This window comes from Martes martes (genome assembly GCF_963455335.1).
Source record: "Martes martes genome assembly, chromosome: 2".
In the NCBI taxonomy this organism is placed as follows: Eukaryota; Metazoa; Chordata; class Mammalia; order Carnivora; family Mustelidae; genus Martes; species Martes martes.
In genome coordinates this window covers 116,733,566-116,751,842 of record NC_137889.1, presented here as the reverse complement: position 1 = coordinate 116,751,842, position 18,277 = coordinate 116,733,566, and the positions used below count along the sequence as shown (strand labels likewise).

General features: G+C 37.6%; 1 protein-coding gene across 1 annotated transcript in view; it reads right to left on the bottom strand.

Moving 5' to 3' along the window:
* LOC308338766 (bifunctional heparan sulfate N-deacetylase/N-sulfotransferase 3) overlaps positions 1-18,277 on the bottom strand; it is a gene marked incomplete at its 5' end in the record, with an annotated part of 167,949 nt that overhangs the window by 107,403 nt on the left and 42,269 nt on the right. The window contains one exon of the mRNA XM_080797038.1: positions 11,377-11,531. Within this exon, the coding sequence (XP_080653164.1) occupies positions 11,377-11,531 (155 nt within the window). The remainder of the gene's footprint in view (positions 1-11,376; positions 11,532-18,277) is intronic.

The window sequence follows — 18,277 nt, the reverse complement described above, 5'->3', positions numbered from 1 at the left end:
AAAATCCTTGAGGACAATGCAGGCAGCAACCTCTTTGACCTCCACCGCAGCAACTTCTTCCTAGGAACATCGCCAAAGGCAACAGAAGCAAGGGCAAAAATGAACTATTGGGATTTCATCAAGATCAAAAGCTTTTGCACAGCAAAGGAAACAGTTAACAAAACCAAAAGACAACTGACAGAATGGGAGAAGATATTTGCAAACGACATATCAGATAAAGGGCTCGTATCCAAAATCTATAAAGAGCTTATCAAACTCAATACCCAAAGAACAAATAATCCAGTCAAGAAATGGGCAGAGGACATGAACAGACATTTCTGCAAGGAAGACATCCAGATGGCCAACAGACACATGAAAAAATGCTCCACATCACTCGGCATCAGGGAAATACAAATCAAAACCACAATGAGATACCACCTCACACCAGTCAGAATGGCTAAAATTAACAAGTCAAGAAATGACAGATGCTGGCGAGGATGCGGAGAGAGGGGAACCCTCCTACACTGTTGGTGGGAATGCAAGCTGGTGCAACCACTCTGGAAAACAGTGTGGAGGTTCCTCAAAAAACTGAAAATAGAGCTACCCTACGACCCAGCAATTGCACTCCTGGGTATATATCCTAAAGATACAAACGTGGTGCTCCGAAGGGGCACGTGCACCCGAATGTTTATAGCAGCAATGTCCACAATAGCCAAACTGTGGAAAGCGCCTAGATGTCCATCAACAGATGAATGGATAAAGAAGATGTGGTATATATACACAATGGAATACTATGCAGCCATCAAAAGACATGAAATCTTGCCATTTGCGACGACGTGGATGGAACTAGAGGGTATCATGCTTAGCGAAATAAGTCAATCGGAGAAAGACAACTATCATATGATCTCTTTGATATGAGGAAGTGGAGATGCAAGGTGGGGGGGTTTGGGGGGAGGTAGGAAAAGAAAAAATGAAAAGATGGGATTGGGAGGGAGACAAACCATAAAAGACTCAATCTCAAGAAACAGACTGAGGGTTGCGGGGGGGAAGGGGGATGGGAGAGGGTGGTGGGGAAATGGACATTGGGGAGGGTATGTGCTATGATGAGTGCTGTGAAATGTGTAAACCAGACGATTCACAGACCTGTACCCCTGGGGATAAAAATACATTATATGTTTATTAAAATAAAAAAATTAAAAAAAAAAAAAAAAAAAAAAACAGAGGACGAAAACAATTAACAAAACAAACAAAAAAGGTAAAAAAAAATGTGAAGGAGGCTAAAGTTCAAAGTGAGTTTTTTCCATAAATTACTAATTAAAAATAATTCTAATCAGCAAAAGATACATAAGTAATATTATTCCGAGTTCACAGTTGGAGAGGGGAAGGCTGAAATACTTTGATGACCTGGGGAAAAAGCAGAAATGTCCAGTATCTCTTCTGATTCTACTTTCCCTATCAGAGGGAACAGCTTTTCAAAATACATATGATGGTATATATGTAAGCTTAGATGAAAGACATGATGAACTAAATTGTAAAGTATTTCAATATTTTCCAGGTTCAGAAGAGCACATTTTAAAGTAATTAAAAAAAAACAATTTGTGGATTTTTAATTAACTTAAGATGTGCTCTTCTGAGCCTGTTCAACTTGATCAATAATGATGAAGATGCGGAAGTCATACTGACACAATATACTTGTAAGATATATGTATGACACAAAGCTAGGGAAGATGTAATGCATGTTAAATAAAGAATCAGTCTTTACAAGAATGTTGATAGACTGAAATACTGAACACATAACAAATAGGAAATGTTAAAGGGACAGTTTTAATCTCAAAGCTAGCATTTAGTTAACAAAATCTATTGGACAAAAACAAATACTTGAAGGCTTACTAAATAGCTCATGGACAGAAGGTCTGGCAGACACAGATGTTATATGATGGTTTAAAAAAATGTGATCTTTGGCTACATAAATAGATATAAAGTGTACATGGGGGTGCCTGGGTGGCTCAGTGGGTTAAAGCCTCTGCCTTCGGCTCAGGTTGTGATCCTGAGGCCCTGGAGCCGAGCCCCACATCGGGCTCTCTGCTCAGCGGAGAGCCTGCTTCCCCCTCTCTCTCTGCCTGCCTCTCTGCCTACTTGTGATCTCTGTCTGTCAAGTAAATAAAAAAAAAACTTTAAAGTGTACATGAAGGGAAAAATTATTTTACTATTTTCTGTTCTAATAATGGTCAGATTAGGTCAACATATATTGGGAGGCAGAATAACAAGTTTGAGGTTGTACAAATATGGCAACAGATGATGAGGGGATCTGAAAACCTAAGGACTGCTTCAAGATCCATAACTTAGACAGAAGCATATATAGTGGTATTAATCATGTCTCTTTATTTTCTATATTTCTGATACTTTGACATCTGAGACCTTCCTGACCCTGCAAAGACTGCCTCTCCCATGGCTATCCAGTTCCTAGAGATAATTAAACACCTACCCAAGAGCATGTTCTTCAAGTGCAAACCAACCGGTTCAGGCTCCCTCCTCTCAACCACTTCCTTCTTCTTCTTCTTCTTCTTCTTCTTTTTTTTTAATTGTGTTATGTTAGTCACCGTATAACACATCATTAGTTTTTGATGTAGTGCTCCATGATTCATTGCGTGTAACACTGAGTGCACCATGCAATCATTGCCCTCCTTAATACCCATCAACCAGTTCCTTCATAAGCTGAGTGGCTTCATCCCTGCCCTAATCACCTCCGGGTCAGGTATGGCACAATTAGAAAGAATCCCTTTACAACTGTGATCGCTGAAATTGTCATCTAACCAGCCAATCCTAAACCTCTTTACCCTGCCTTGTCTTGCCTCCCTGTAGAAACCACACTAAATGCTCTTGCCTGTGCATTCCCCCTACTCTGTTTCTTGACTGACTTTAGTGCTACCCCTTGGTTTTCTGGATGGTGTGGTGTGCTCTCTCCTCTTTGGGAACTGAAAGGGTCAAGCTGTCTTTCCAATGGCAGTCCTCTCCTGATCTGATGATCTCACCATACCCAAATAATAATAAAACCTACATTTTTAAACAGTAATGATAAAATCTTAAGATCCAGAAGAATATTTATTTATATTTTCATCTACCAAACATTGAGGTCCTACTAGGTGTCAGTCACCATTCTGTGTACACAACTACCTAGATTAGCAGAACAACTCTACTCGAATGTGTGGGATTGTCTTCCCTCTTCTAGAGCTTACCTTCTGAGTACACTCATTCAAATTCCTTGTAAATCATACAATTGATTATATTCAAGGGGTAATATTCAAAATATTTACCAGTCAGCATTCTATGCAACTGATCACTCAAAACGGCTGCTAAATGTAGAGCTGGAGACGGATTCTGGCCCCTCAGAGCCAGGCCTTGTTAGTTGCTGAGAAGTTGGGAGCTTTGGGACATCCTGGGGTAGGGTCTGAGGTGGTAGTGGGGGTAAGGGTAGTAGCAGTGACACATTTCAATATTGGAATCACTGGCATGGTCATACTAGTACTTTTATATTGAACATCAGTCCTGATAATATGTCCTTTGGTCTCCTCTTGTCTCTTGTCCTTACCAAGTTCCTTCAGGCATTGTTTTTATGAAGTAAATTATAGGCTTCACCTTATTAGTCATTGTGCCCTGAATAATGGCTAGTGTCTTTTTTAAACTGTGCTACTTGGATAACTCAGAAGTGGTTTACCAGCTCAGGGTAGACTTTTATATCTTGACTTGAACTCTCTTTCTATTAGGACCACTAGAATTGTGCTTTGTTTTCGAAATCAATAAAAAAAAAATCTAATGTGTCTTTTTTATAAAGTGCTTCACTGAAGTGAAGATGATGGAATTCATTCATTCTGTAGCTGGCAAGCAAACTAATTAAAAGATTATCATATATTCCTTAAGCCAGCAAGTCTTTCAATATATTTTAAATTACATTTTGATACTATAATCTGTATTTCCATATTAGAAAAGTTAATGTGCTCACTAATCTAAAAAGTTGCTCACTTGACAATAGACATTTCACCTAATGTGAATTAGCAGTTCTGCTGAACTTGGAAAAGAAGGGGGCCAAAGGACACTATTTGAAGGAATAATGATAATGCAGTAAAAAAGTACAATCCTTGGCAAGATTTTATGTTTTCAGGATCCGAAACATTGTTCTACTACTACTAATTTTAATAATATTGTCTGTAACCGTGTTAAGTATTATCTGATATTGGCAGTGAGTTCTACGGTAAAAATTTCTACTAATTATTTTATCATTAAAATTAAGCCACCACAATTTACCAAAAATGTTAGATCTAATTCTTCAATTGAGAGTATATATCTTGATGATTTTTTGAGGCTTAAATGCAGTAAGTTATTTACTTATTGAATGGAATTTTGTCCAATTTTAAAAGCTGTACAATAGATATTTCAAACTGTGTTGTAGGTCATTAACAAATGTTATAATTAATTCTTGCCTCAGATATGGTACCTTTCAAAAAAACCCACTCTTGTTAACATTTCATTTTAATACCTGAATTAGCCCATATTTGATAACTAAAAATATTTTCTAATCAGCCTTTAAAACTGTATTTCCTGGTGGCTGTAAACATCAAATTCAAGTTTGCTTAAAGGATTTACTTGACCTTCCATAATAAGCTATTAGGCAGAGCTTTCAAACCTAAATTAAAATGGACATCAAATTCTCTTGTGGGACAGAAGTGGCCACATTGTGAAAAAGGATAATAGATCAGATACATTTGCTAAAACTCAATGAAAATAACAGGTGTTTGGCTGTATAGATGGTGATAGAGATTGCTCAAACAAAAGAGTTTTATGTCATAGTCTCAGATTCTCTTACTTGAAAACATACTTTAAATGTTTTCTAATTCAATCACGTATTTGAATGCTGAATTTCATCCGTGAGCTCTGATCTTGTTTGAATGCCCAGTTGCTCCTAGAGCAACACTTTGGTTCTTTCTGTGTTCTTTCATTTCCTTAACTGGGAGAAACGCTCGTGCTCATGTTAAAATTCAGAGCCTCCAAGCTGGTGGAGAAAGCAGGATGTTGCCTAATTTAGATGTGTGCTATTATTAGTACGGGGTTAAGCTTTTGCCTATTTCATCTAGTGAGTTGATAGTTGATGCAAAATTTCCTCCAGAATAGTTTCCACTGAATTAAAGTAGCCTCTTTATCCGTGATAAGAGATACTCGTTCTTGTGGAAAGTTCCTCAGATTTAGTTGTTCTTTTCCTTTCCCAACATTTTAGAAACTGCCCATCTTAGAGAACCTCAGGGAAAGATGCCTTAGGAGACCAACCTGTAGTTCTCAGTTTCTCCTGTGTTATCAGAATTACCAAACATGCCTTTGGATTACCAGGCAGAAGTGAAACCTAGACTTACTCCTTTGAGTTGGGTTGACAGGCTAGTGAGAAAGCCTGGGGGGAGGGGTGTGTGTGTCACAATTCATACAGTTTTAGAAGACCTGGATTTCTGGGCTTAATTCTACCCCTACTGAGCTTTATAATCCTGAGTGAGTCACTGTATTTCTCCGATTTTTAGTTTCCTTATTGATAAAGTGAGAATAAATATACCTACAATTCAAGGTTGTTATAAGAATAAAAGGGAATAACACAATATATAAAAAACTAAAACCCTTTTCTCCTTATCTTTTTACATTTAGCAGCAAAGCCGCTTTGTAGCCCCAATGCCTTAATGAGAAGTAAAAGAGTTAACATTTGTTTAGAAAATGTGTAGAATTCACATGAACCAAATGTCATTGCAATACAGAATAAGCTTTTAACCTTGAGGATTTTGTTCCTCCTACCTGTCACTCTAAACACCTGAGAAGCCTAGGCAAAAATTGAAGAGGGCAATTTTCTGATACTGAATCTGTAATGATGATAAAAACAACAACTGTCATCTTCTGTTTGTTAGGTGCTAATCACTGTTTGCAATTGCTTTACATGCGTATTCTCTCTTGTGTGGTTATGGCTGGAAGGGACTGGTCCTGGATTTAGTCTTTTTTTCTTATCTGTCCTTTCCTGACAAAAAGAAATCCATGGATCCTATATTTGATTAACATTAAAGAACACATTTTGCCTTACTTCTGAAGACCCTCTGTGACTGTTCTCTATGCCTCGAGGACCATAATTTGGGTTGTCAACCTGTAGTTAGGAATGATATTTCAAAGAAAATGTCCTTTGCCTGGCACTTGAGTGAGGAATGAGAATGACCAAATTTCACTTCTGAGTATATTCTTTTAATTCATGATGCTTTTTAGTTGAGAATTCTAAAAAAATGTGTATAATTCCTGTGCATGTCTGTTCTTACTATGTGTACTTTTAAGTATTTACACTTGTTTTAAGTACAAACATAATATTCATTGATTCATTCATTCAAGTAATAATAGAATACCTATTATCTGGATACTTTCTTAATGGCAGAGGAATATAGATAACAATGAATGTTATGTCATTCATCAAATCTGCCTTGAAAAACTATTTCTTTTGAAAGCAAACAAAAGCAACAATAAACAACAAAAACCTCCCTGCTCACTTCCCAGTTTTTAATATCTTATTAGTACTTTCTTTCATTCTATTTACGTATTTTCTTCTTTCACAAATTCTTTTCTTCACAGATTAAAGAAGAAAATACAAAGTAGTTTTCTTGTTCACATCCTTTCTTGCTGATTAATGTTGCTTATAGCAGCAAGTCTTAGGCTTCTGAAGATGACAAAATTAATGTTTGCTGTGTTTAGTGCTCTCTATTAAAAATTGAGATGTTTACACACTCTTACATGCTGTTTACCATTTCTGTTTCTATTCTGTGGAGGGAGAAGGAGGCTCTCCATCTCACAAGAGTTTGAAAATTCTATCAGAACATTTTCACAAGACTGGTATGGAGGACACTGTTCTCATCTTCTTGACAAAATGTCAATGCATGGCCATGGTGCCCTTGAAGCCGCATATCTATTTTGGGCAGTCCCTGAAGTTGAAAGACAAGTATGGGCCCCCAGTGCTATCTGTAAAGTGTTTGGTCTTCTATATCCTCAAGAAAAAAGTACATTCTATAAATTCTAACCTTTTCTTGTACACATTAAGTAAGGTGACATGTAGATTGATTACCCAAACATCTTGGCTTTGGAAGTTTATTTGGAATATACCACTCTGTGGTAAGTGAGTCCAGTACTCTGAAACACTGAGTAACCAAAAAGCCAACAGTTTTATGGCCAAGTGGCCAGCCTAGGGAGACATAACCCTTGCTCTTGTTTCCACAGATTGACAACTGCAATCTCTTATACCATTTTAGGGTGAAATATGTTAGGGATAGTTGTGTGATAAATAGAACTACACAGTCTAAGAACATAAAATACTGGGAGCTATGATGCTTAAGGACGATAATGTTGGGAAAGGCATATATGTGGGGAAACCTCAAAATTGAAGAGTCATATTTCAAATCAATCATTTCTAGTTATGGGGTCAGGACTTTAAATCTCTGGTAAAACATTTTCTGTTTGTCAAGGGAGCAATGGTATTTTAGAGTTTTTCAAAATCATATTTAAATTAACCAGGGCTGTGTATTTTAGTTCATTTTTCACACTGGGCTAAGTCTACTATTAGTAGGATTTGCTTAGAAACATGATTTGGTGGTTTTAGAATTATTCACAATATAATTCATGAACATTGCAATATCAACCTTGTGGTTTGCAAATAAGATAAAAGGCTATGACAAACAAGATATATTACATTTCAAATCTTTTAAAAAAGATTTTATTCATTTATTAGAGAGAGAGGGGGAGAGAGAGAGAAAGGGAGACAGAGAGCATGAGCAAGGGGGAGGGGCAGAGGGAGAAAGAGAAGCAAATACCCTGCTGAGTGGGGAGCTGAACATGGGACTTGATCCCAGGACCCTGGGATCAAGACCTGAGCTGCAGGCAGATGCTTAAACAACCGATCCACCCAGGTGCCCCTCAAATCTTTTTTGAGTGGTAATTTCTGTTGCCTTGATCATTTATGCTTCAAATACTTATTGAGTACCTTCATGATATAGGAACTGACTTCCTGTAATGAACAAAATATAGTTCTTGCCCCAAGGCACTCCCGACCCAGGGTGGAAGAATGCTGGGTAAATAGATAATTGCCTGTCTCGAGTTCTCCCATGTGTTTCTGTGCCCGTTAGTATTTTTCATAGAAACACAAACACTGTATGGGCCTGTTGATCACCATATACCATCTCTGCTGACTACATGCACATTTTCTTGAAAACTGTCCTCATTAGAACTTTTACTGTAAATTTCCCTGTCAGGAATCAGAAACCCTTCAGTATAAAACAGTGTATGAAAATTAAAAAAAAAAGTGTATGAATCACATGAATGTCCCATCACTATAACATGTGTGTTTGCAGTGTGTTTAAACGACTTTCTTCTCATTTCCATTGCCTCCCTGGCTTGAGTCTTCATTACCTCGTCCCCACGTTATGGTCTCCTACATGGTCTTTTCCCTCATCCTCACCATACTTCAGTTCTTCCTGACACGTACATCTTATCCTTATTTCAGGTGTACCTAAATCCTATTGCCATAAGTACATTTTCCTGACCACTCCCAGTGACACTTGTTTATCTGAATGGTGGGGTTTTATATCTGTACAGTTTGGCACTAGGTCATGGAATATCTCATTTTGTTGAAGGATTGTTTTATGTGCATATTTTGCCTTCCTGGTGTAGCAAAAAGCTCCCTCTGGATAGGGAGCCATGTCTTAGGAGCTCTGACTAAATTTTCATGTAGGTAAGTCTTGTGAGTGTCTTGTGAAGTTTTTCTATTTTTTTTTTTAATTTTTAAAATTCTTTATTTAAATACAATGTAGTTAATGTAAACTTTGAGGGATAGAGTTTAGTGATTCATCAGTTGCATACAACACCCAGTGCTCATGAAATCAAGTGCCCTCCTTAATGCCCATTACTCAGTCACTCCTTCCTCCACCCACCTCCCCTCCAACAACCCTCAGTTTTTTTCCTAGCGTTCAGCATCCCTTAGGGTTTACCTCCCCTTTTATTACCATCTTATTTTACTTTCCCTTCCTTTCCCCTCTGTTTGTTTTGCTTCTTAGATGCCACACGAGCGAAATCATAGTATTTGTCTTCCCCTGATTTATTTTGCTTAGCATAATACTCTGTAGCTCCACCCATGTCACTAGAAATGGCAAGATCTCATTCTTTTTGATGGCTGAGTAATATTTCTGTGTGTGTGTGTGTGTGTGTGTGTGTGTGTGTGAAGAAGTGATATGTATACCACCTCTTCTTTGATCATTCATCTGTCAATGGACATCTTGGCTCTTTCCATATTTTGGCTATTGTGGACATTGCTGCTATTCTTCCACTCTTCTCTTCTGCTCCTCATCTTCTGGGACCCCTATTACCGGGATCACTGAGTTCTCTAAGTCTCCCTTTGTGATCCAGTACTTTTCTTTCTTCCTTTCAGCTTTCTTATTTTCCATCATTTTATCTTCTATATCATTGACTTGCTCTTCTGCCTCATTCTTCCTTGGTTTATATCCTCCATTTGGGACTGCATCTTGGTAATAGCATGTTTAATTTTGGCCTGGCTGGATTTTAGTTCTTTTATTTCTACAGTAAAGGATTCTCTAGAATCTTCTCTGCTTTTTTCAAGTCCACCCAGTATCTTTATAATCATTGTTTTAAACTCAAGTTCAGACATTTTACTTATATCCATATTGATTAAATCCCTTGCAGTGAGCACTACCTCCTGTTCTTTTTTGGGGGGGGGGTGAATTTCTCCATCTCATCATTTTTTCCAGAAAAGAATATCAGAAAGAGAAAAAAAACCCCGATAACAACAATAGGAAAAAACCCCAGAAAAAAAAAAAAACAAAACAAAATGAGAAAAAAAAAAAACAAACCCAAGAAACATGACAAAGCAAAGAACTAGACTGGGTGTGATTTGGTCTGCTTATTGAAAGAAATGAGATCCCAAAATAAGAAAGAAAGAAAAACTTATATATACATATATATATAAATAAAATAAAATACAATGAAAGGAAACAAATATATATATAACACATATATAAAGATAAAAGTTCAAAAGAATAAAAAATGAATTGAAAAAATAACTGAAAAAATAACACTGAAAGACTAAAGAATTAAAAAACAACAACAAATGCTATATACTGTTTTACCCAAGAGCTGAAGTTTTGCAGCCCTCTATGATCAGTAAACTTGTGTGAGCCAGTTGTTCCTGCTGGCCTTCTGGGGGCGGGACCTGTTGCACTGATTCTCAGGTGCACTTGCCCTCTTGCACATGTGCCTCTATTGCCAGGAGGCTGGACTGTAAGCAGCTCCAAATTCCACTATGACGCTATTTTGTTACCTGAGGGCTTTCAGCACTGATGGGTAGGATGAATATGGCTGTGCCCAGCTCTTTAGTCCGGGAGCTGAAAATTCGCACCCCCACCCCCAACTCTTCATTGAGCCCTCACAGAAAAGCAATCAATCACTCTTCTCTCCCTGGTCTCTGTCTGAACTCTGTTCACCCGGCCTGTGACCGAGCATTTTTATCTCAGGCACATGACTGAGTTTCAAAACTCCAAATTTTATGGACTCCTGCAGTGTGGACCTGTGCTGTTCCTCCTGGGGAGCAAGGGGTCTTGGCATGCATCTGCCTTTTGCTGGACTGCTGCCAGGAAAGTGGTCACATGACTGCACAGCGGTTTTCAGTTTATGGCAACACTGAGCAGAGAGCTTGCACCTAAACTCACTGTTCTCAGTTGCTTCCTCACTCCTGTGCCTGGGAACTCTGCTGGACCCAGGCACGCCCATTCTTCCTGTGACCCCAGGGATCCTGAGACCATGCTGTCACACCCGGGATTCCAGCCCGCTTTCCCACCTGAGCACCTTTATGCCCAGGACATTCCCCACTGTAGCAGATCGTAAAAGTTTTGCTTTTGTGTTCCGCTGCTTACCATACCTTGCGGTAGCCTCCTTAGGCACCCTCCCTCCCCTCCGCCTTATCATCAGATGTAATGCCCCATATTCAAGTCTCTGCACCTCCTATCTTCCATGAAGTGGTCACCTTTCTACCCGTATGATTGCAGCATTTCTTTTCTCAGAGGTCTCCAATTGATTTTGCAGGTGTTCAGAATGATTTGATAATGATCTAGCTGTATTCATTCGAGGGACCAGGCAAACCTAGGATCCCCTACTTTTCACCATCCTAACTCCACCCTTGTGAAATTTTTCTTAAATTAGACCCTCAAAGCCTTAGGCATGGTGTTGAGCATCCAATACAAATTCAAAAGTCACATCCTGAAAGGCTCCAACACCAAGTTTTTCTAATGCCAGTGTACACTACAGTTAATGTAATATTCAAAGTGAGTTACTTACTAAAGCAAATTTTTTGTTGAGAATCATCTGCTCCACCAAAGATGACTCATTATGGAAGAGGTGAGGTTGCATATGGCTCCACATATGAGGAAACCACCAAAACTCATCCACAGACCCCAGAAGATGGTCATCTCCTTCATCTTCCTCTTCAGTTCCTTCAGGGGAAAAGGATTGTTCAGTTAATTCCAGTTACAACGATCGCCATCATGCCCATGTATGTATTTTGAAGACTCCATTTATACTTTCTTTGATACACAAAAGGCTTTAAGCATGAAATGTCACAAAGGAAAACCCATTCCTCGGGGAACAGCCAGAGACTGTGACAAAACTCTTTAAAAATTTTTTCAACATGAGACATTGGTATAGAACTACTGCAAAATGGAAATATGCAACCATTCCCAAGGACATTAGAACTCTTTCAGTGTCTGTATAATCTGTAGTTTAGAGAGAATGGGGGGATAAGCAGGAAATGGAATCAAGGGAATGTGTATAAAGAAATGAGTGGCAGAGCTCTAGCAGTAGGTCATTCTGACATGGGTTGTGACACCACAGTCACAATAAAGTAATTCCATAGTTTATTTGGGTTCCTCATTAGCTCTGAGAAGAAGCTACTCAGTAATTAGTGAAAACTAAGGCATAAATAAGGAGGAAAAAAGGAAATGTAGGAATTGTTTTTTTGGAAGATTAGAGAGAATTGAAGGGAAGAAAGGAGAAAGGATGAAAGTGAAGGAAAGAGGCTGAGAAGTGGTAAAGTCAGAGTAAAGCAAGCCACGCCGCTCCTTTGCGGTACTCGGGTTTCTCATGATTGTACTTTCTCTCAAGTTCCAGAAGCAGACGTTCTGTCAAGAAACTCCTGTTTCCTTTAGAGTCAGCCCTGTTGTCATTCTCTTGGTTTTTCCTATTTGGGCACATTTTATTTCCTCTGTTTTCTCTGCAGTTTAGGTGAATGGGTGAGAAATTCCTCAATTTTAACTTGAGGGGGATAGAACTCCCTTGGTTTCTTTACCAAAGCCTGGAATGAGAGCCGTGGAGGTTGCCGCACTACTATCCTGGCATATCATAAGATGATATTAATCTCCACAAAATTATACAACCATACTTAAATTTCAGCCACAACACTGAATCTAACAAGCTGCTAGGATATAGAATAGTAGGTTCTCCCAATGATGTTCCCTCTGTGTGGAGAAAATGCTCTCTTGTATTTTCAAAAATTTCATTTTTCTGATATGACTGGTTTCAGTAGTGCCCTATGGGCTAAAGATGGAGGGCAGACTGCTCTCCTGGCCCAGCCAGTAGTGCCTGCTACTACTGCTCTTCTCTTCATTTTCCCAAGAGAAGGAAGGCAGAGCCCACTGGAAGGAAAAGAATCAGATCCTATGATCTACTGGGCAGTGAAAGTGACTTACCAAAGATAAAGGCATAGCACGAGGCTGCACAGTCCTCATTTATATAGGGACAACAAGGATTAATAATGTAGAATGAGTGGAATGACATAATTCTTCAACAAGGACAGACTTTAATTTCACTTTTATATGGTTAAATAATCAGCTGATATGAAGAAACTTTTTTCCTTATATATAAAGAGCACCTTTAAATTTAATCTATTATAGTTCCCTAATTTTTTCCTCTTCATCACACATTCATGTTACCAAAATATAGTGGAACAAGGAGAGCCTTTAGAGTTAGAAGTTTTCAGTTTATTTGTAGCTTCCAACACATTTGAATTGTGTGATTGTGGGCAAGTCACACAACCCCTTTAATGTCTGTATTTATGCAGGTAAACAATGGATAGCAATACCTATTTCATTCTTTTGGGGAAGGAATTGGCACTATAATCCTGGCACGTATTAGGTAATCTAAAATGCCTTCTTCCTTTCTTTTTATGTTCCCTACCCTCGTTCTCCTTGTGTCTTTTGCGGACCTCCTTGCATTTTATTTTTTCCACGATGATACTGCATGATGTGTGGGGGAAGATCTCACTTGGGTGTTATGTGGCAGATGGGACACTGTTCAAGAACTGACCATGCCATCATATTAACTGACTGACCCGATTAGTGAGTCACCGGCAAAAGCATTCTTGGGGCTTCTGAGTGATTATTGTACAGTTCAGGGGAAACATCTAGAGAGGAATGCAAGGGAATATGAGTATATGGATTCAAGATTTTGAGTCTCTGATGACCCCAATCATTACAGGGTCTTCTTGGGTCCTGCTACCTTTTAGGTGATAAATATGGTGGCCATTGTGAAGAAGCATTTGTTACATTGACTGGTGTTGTTTAAATATGTGGTTTTTTGACATAAGGATGATGTCATTTAGTTTCCCCACAATTAAACATCTCTACTTACATCCAAGAGACTGTCCTCTTTCTTAACATTTTGTATGTCCTCAGGACACCATATTAGTTAAGATTAGCGTTGGTTACTTATTGCAGTTTTACTTTCCATTACTGAAAAGAAGCATAAGTCTCTAGGGTTTCCCAGTAATCAATGCATTCCTGACTTCTACCTCCTCTGGATAACGTGAATGTGGGTAGAGTGAGATGAGATTTCCTAGATTATGAAAACTCACCCCCTACTGCTTTAAATCTCTATCCCCTAATCCCCTGTAACTCCTATCTTTCCCTGCAACTTTCTTCTCATCTCTCCTTTGTTCATTTTTCTAGTTGGACTTAATCCATAGTTTCCTTATCAGGACAGTGAGTGGAAAGGTAGCTTTGGAAGGAGAGCTCAGGCATTTGTTGTCCTTTCCTGAATATCATGGTGCTATCTGCTATTAAAATAGTCATACATTTGAATCATGCAGGAATTAGACAAATGATGTCTGCCCTCTGGTAGATTTATATAAATTCATAGTGGGCATAAATGTATGCCTTTCCCTTTTTCCTTTATAACTCTGATCTGATTTCATTTAATCCTACTTTGGGGATGTTTTACATCAGAATTAATTATATTGAGAACAAGTGTCTATTGCTTATTACTTTAAACAGTATGATAAAAAGCAGTTGAAACATAGCTGTGGTTGGATGTCCTGGATGCTTGCCACCCCGTCATCTCCTAACTTTGCCCACCTTTGTTAGAGCTGGAGGAGGAGAGAACTAGAAAGCAAATTCCTCAATTTTAAGTGTCATTTTTTAAGGTGTTAGAAAACTCTGCTGAAATCTTAGAGTTATTGCAAATTATTATTTTATTATGTATCTATTTAAATAACATGTCTCATCAGTATCTTATCTTCTGTTTTTCCTACTTTGATATTCAAAATCATCATTGATTGAGACTTTACCTTTTGTCAAGCATTGTGTTAATTGTTTTATAAGCATCGTCTCATTTAATTCTCACTAAAACCTTATAAGGACCACTGCTAACTTATTCTTCAAATAAGGAAACTGGTATTTGGAAAGGTGAAATAATTTGTCCCACATCACTGACAAGGTTGGGACAGAACCTGGTGTCTTACTGGGAATTTTTATTCTGAGTTGTGGGAGGTGCCCAAGTGAGGAAAGAGGAGAAATCGTTCAGAAACAACAAGGAAAGGCAGCAACTGGCTTTTGCATTCAGCATTGGACAAAAAACTGAGTTGCCAGGAGTATTTTCGTATATTTCTATTATGTTTGGGAAAGAAAGCCTTTAATTATTCTTAGTTTTTGCAGTGATTTTCTTTCACAATAAAACATGGTCAAATTTTATTCTCTGACCTATAAATTCTAACCCAGATTAAACAACTCCAAATTTAGGGCCCTTAACTATCATGAATTGACCAAATTTGGAATTTAGAAATAAGATCATCATTTAATTCAATATAATATTACTCTTCACACTGGTAATTAATTCTGTGGTACAGTTATAATTTACCAATATTGTTGGTTCTCCAAGGTTTGGGGAAATACACATACCTAAAGAACGTATAGATAAAGAGAAGGAACGCTTTGCCATTCAGCTTCCTTTATCAAGGATTGCCAGATAAGCAATAAAAATCCAGTTTATCTAACGCATAAGACTTGGGCTCTGCCTGACCTAAAGTTGAAACTATTTTTGACACTTAACTAGCTATATGACCTTGGGCCTCTCTAAATTTCTGCTTAGAAAGCAAGGGAACATATTCTTTAACTCCTAGGCTTCATTGAAAAAGCTTAGCTAAGTACCTACAATACAGTGTTGCTCGCTAAAAGGGAACTATGATTGTATTTCCTTCATCTCTTATGTTTCTGCACAAGCCCTTCAAAAACTAAAATATACCAAACAAGATGGAAACCCTCTCCTGAAAGAAAGTCTTACTATGATGATAGTGCTGTTTTTCTCCTTCCCTTCAAGATTGAATAAAATAGAATTTTTAACAGGAGAAGGAATTAGTCATTTAGAAAGAAGACAATGTAATTCAATTAAACATTACAATTTCTAATTTTTGAAAGATTCAGAGTATTAAATTTTACATCTTTTCCCACTAAAAAGTGATTGTATTGATTTTAGATAACTCTAGCTAAGTTTTTGTGGAAGCTTTCATATCATACACAGATAATAAGATCCATTCAAGCCTTGGCCTTAGCTTTATTCTGTGTTCTACTTTCCTTGGCTTAGGTAGTAGACATCCTTACTGTGAGCTGTGGGAAGTGTCCAAGTAAGGAAAGAGGACAGATCTTTCAGAGACAAAAAGGAAGGAGAGCAATTGTCTAGAGTCACTCTTTTTTTTTTTTTTACTTTTTTTAAAAATTTTATTTTAATAAACATAAAATGTATTTTTATCCCCAGGGGTACAGGTCTGTGAATCGCCAGGTTTACACATTTCACAGCATGTCTAGAGTCACTCTTTAGCATTCAGCATTGGCCATAAAATAAGTTGCCAGAAGTGTTTTCTCCTATTTCTATTATGTCTAGGAAAGAAAGTTTCTCTCTCTCTCTCTTTCTTTCTTTCTTTTAAGATTTTATTTATTTGAGAGAGAGAGACAGAGAGAGTGACAGAAATAGTGAGAGAAAGCAGGAACAGGGAGGAGAGGGAGAAGCACACTTCCCCATTGAGAAGGGAGCCTAACTAACGTGAGGCTTGATCACAGGAACCTGGGATCATGACCTGAGACGAAGGCAAACACTTAACGGACTGAGCCACCCAGGGGCCTGAGAAAGAATGTTTCTAATTATTCTAAATATTTAGAGTGATTTTCTTTCACAACAAAACATTGTCAAATTTTATTCTCTGAAAAATACTAATAGTTAAAATAAAAGTGATTTCATTTTCACTCAGTCATTTGTTCATTAATTCATTTTCAGTAGCCACTGTCCTAGTTGCTGGTGTTACAACAGTAAAGCCTTCATGGAGTGTTCATTTTAGTAAGGTAAGAGAGACAACAGATAAATAATTGAAAGACAAAGTGCATTCAACACCCATTTATGATAAAACTCTTAGCCATCTAGGAATAGAAGGGAGCTTCTTTAAGTGAACAAAGAGTGTCTAGGGACACCTGGGTGGCTCAGATGGTTAAGTGTCTGTCTTTAGCTCAGTTCGTGATCTCCAGGTCCTGGGATCAAGCCCATGTTGGGGTGTCTGCTTCTCCTCTCACTCTGCCCCTTCCCCCTGCTCATGTTCTCTCTCTCTCTCTCTCTCTCTCTCAAATAAATAAATAAATAAATAAAGTCTTTAAAAAAAAGTGTTTACAAAATAGTCTATTGAAAGGATTCCCCTTGAGAATGGGAAAAAATCTACTGAGAGATTTCCCCTGAGGTCAGTAATAAGACAGGAGTGTTATCATCACCACTTCTATTTACTTTTGTACTGGAGATGTAAGTTAGTGCAATAGGTAAGGAAAAAAAAATTTGTAAGGCTCAGAAAAGAGGAAGGACAATTTTTAAAATCCAAAAATTACACGATGTATAGGTAGGAAATCCAAAAAGTGTCTATAAACAATAGAAATAGTAAGTGAACATAGCAGAGTTGCTAGATGCAAGATCAGTACACAAAATCAGTTGTATTTTTACATACAATCAACAAAGAAACGGAAAATGAAATAAAAACAAGACACCATCTGCTACTGCATCAAAGAGCCCCACCAAAGAATAAATCTAAAACCAGTAAAGTTTTATTAAGTGTAATTAAAGATGACCTAAATGTGTTCAAGAATTGGAAGACTCAGTATTTAGGATGGCATTTCTCCCTCAAATCAATAGATTTAATGCAATCTTAATCAAAATTCTAGCAGGTTTCTTTGTGGATACTGGTAAGCTGGTTGTAAAATTTATATGAAAATGCAAAGGGCCAAGAATTTCCAAGGCAATCTTGAAGAAGATGAACACAATTGGAGAACTTACACAAGCAGATACTAATATTAGTTATAAAGTTACTGTAAATAAGAGTGTGATGTAGCATAGATCCAATGAGCAGGAGAGTCTAGAGTCCTCATATATGGTTATATATGACAACTATGACACTATGGTGCAATGGGAAAAGGAAGGTCATTTCAGTACTTGGTGCTGGTTAGATAACTTTGTGGAAAAGGAAGGTATCTTGACCTCTGTCTCACACATACACAAAAATCCATTCCAGGTGGATTTCAGATTTATAAGTTTTAAGAAAGTAGGGACATATTTTTATGATCTTATAGTATGCAAAGATGTCTTTGAAAAGATACAAAAAGTAGACTGCTAAAGGAACAAAAAGACTAACTGGACTACATGAAGTATTTTTGGTCACCAAAAAACACCATTAGAAGTATTGAAAAGACAACCCATACAATAGAAGAAAGTGTTTGGAACACATATAACTGACAAAAGGCTCAGTAAGAAAATGTAAAGGAAAAAAAAGAAAAAAGAATATATAAATAATTTCCACACATCAATAAGTAAAAGCATACAACCCTATAGAAAAAAAATCTCAGATAGTTCACAAAAGAAGATATCCAAATAGCCCATAAATATA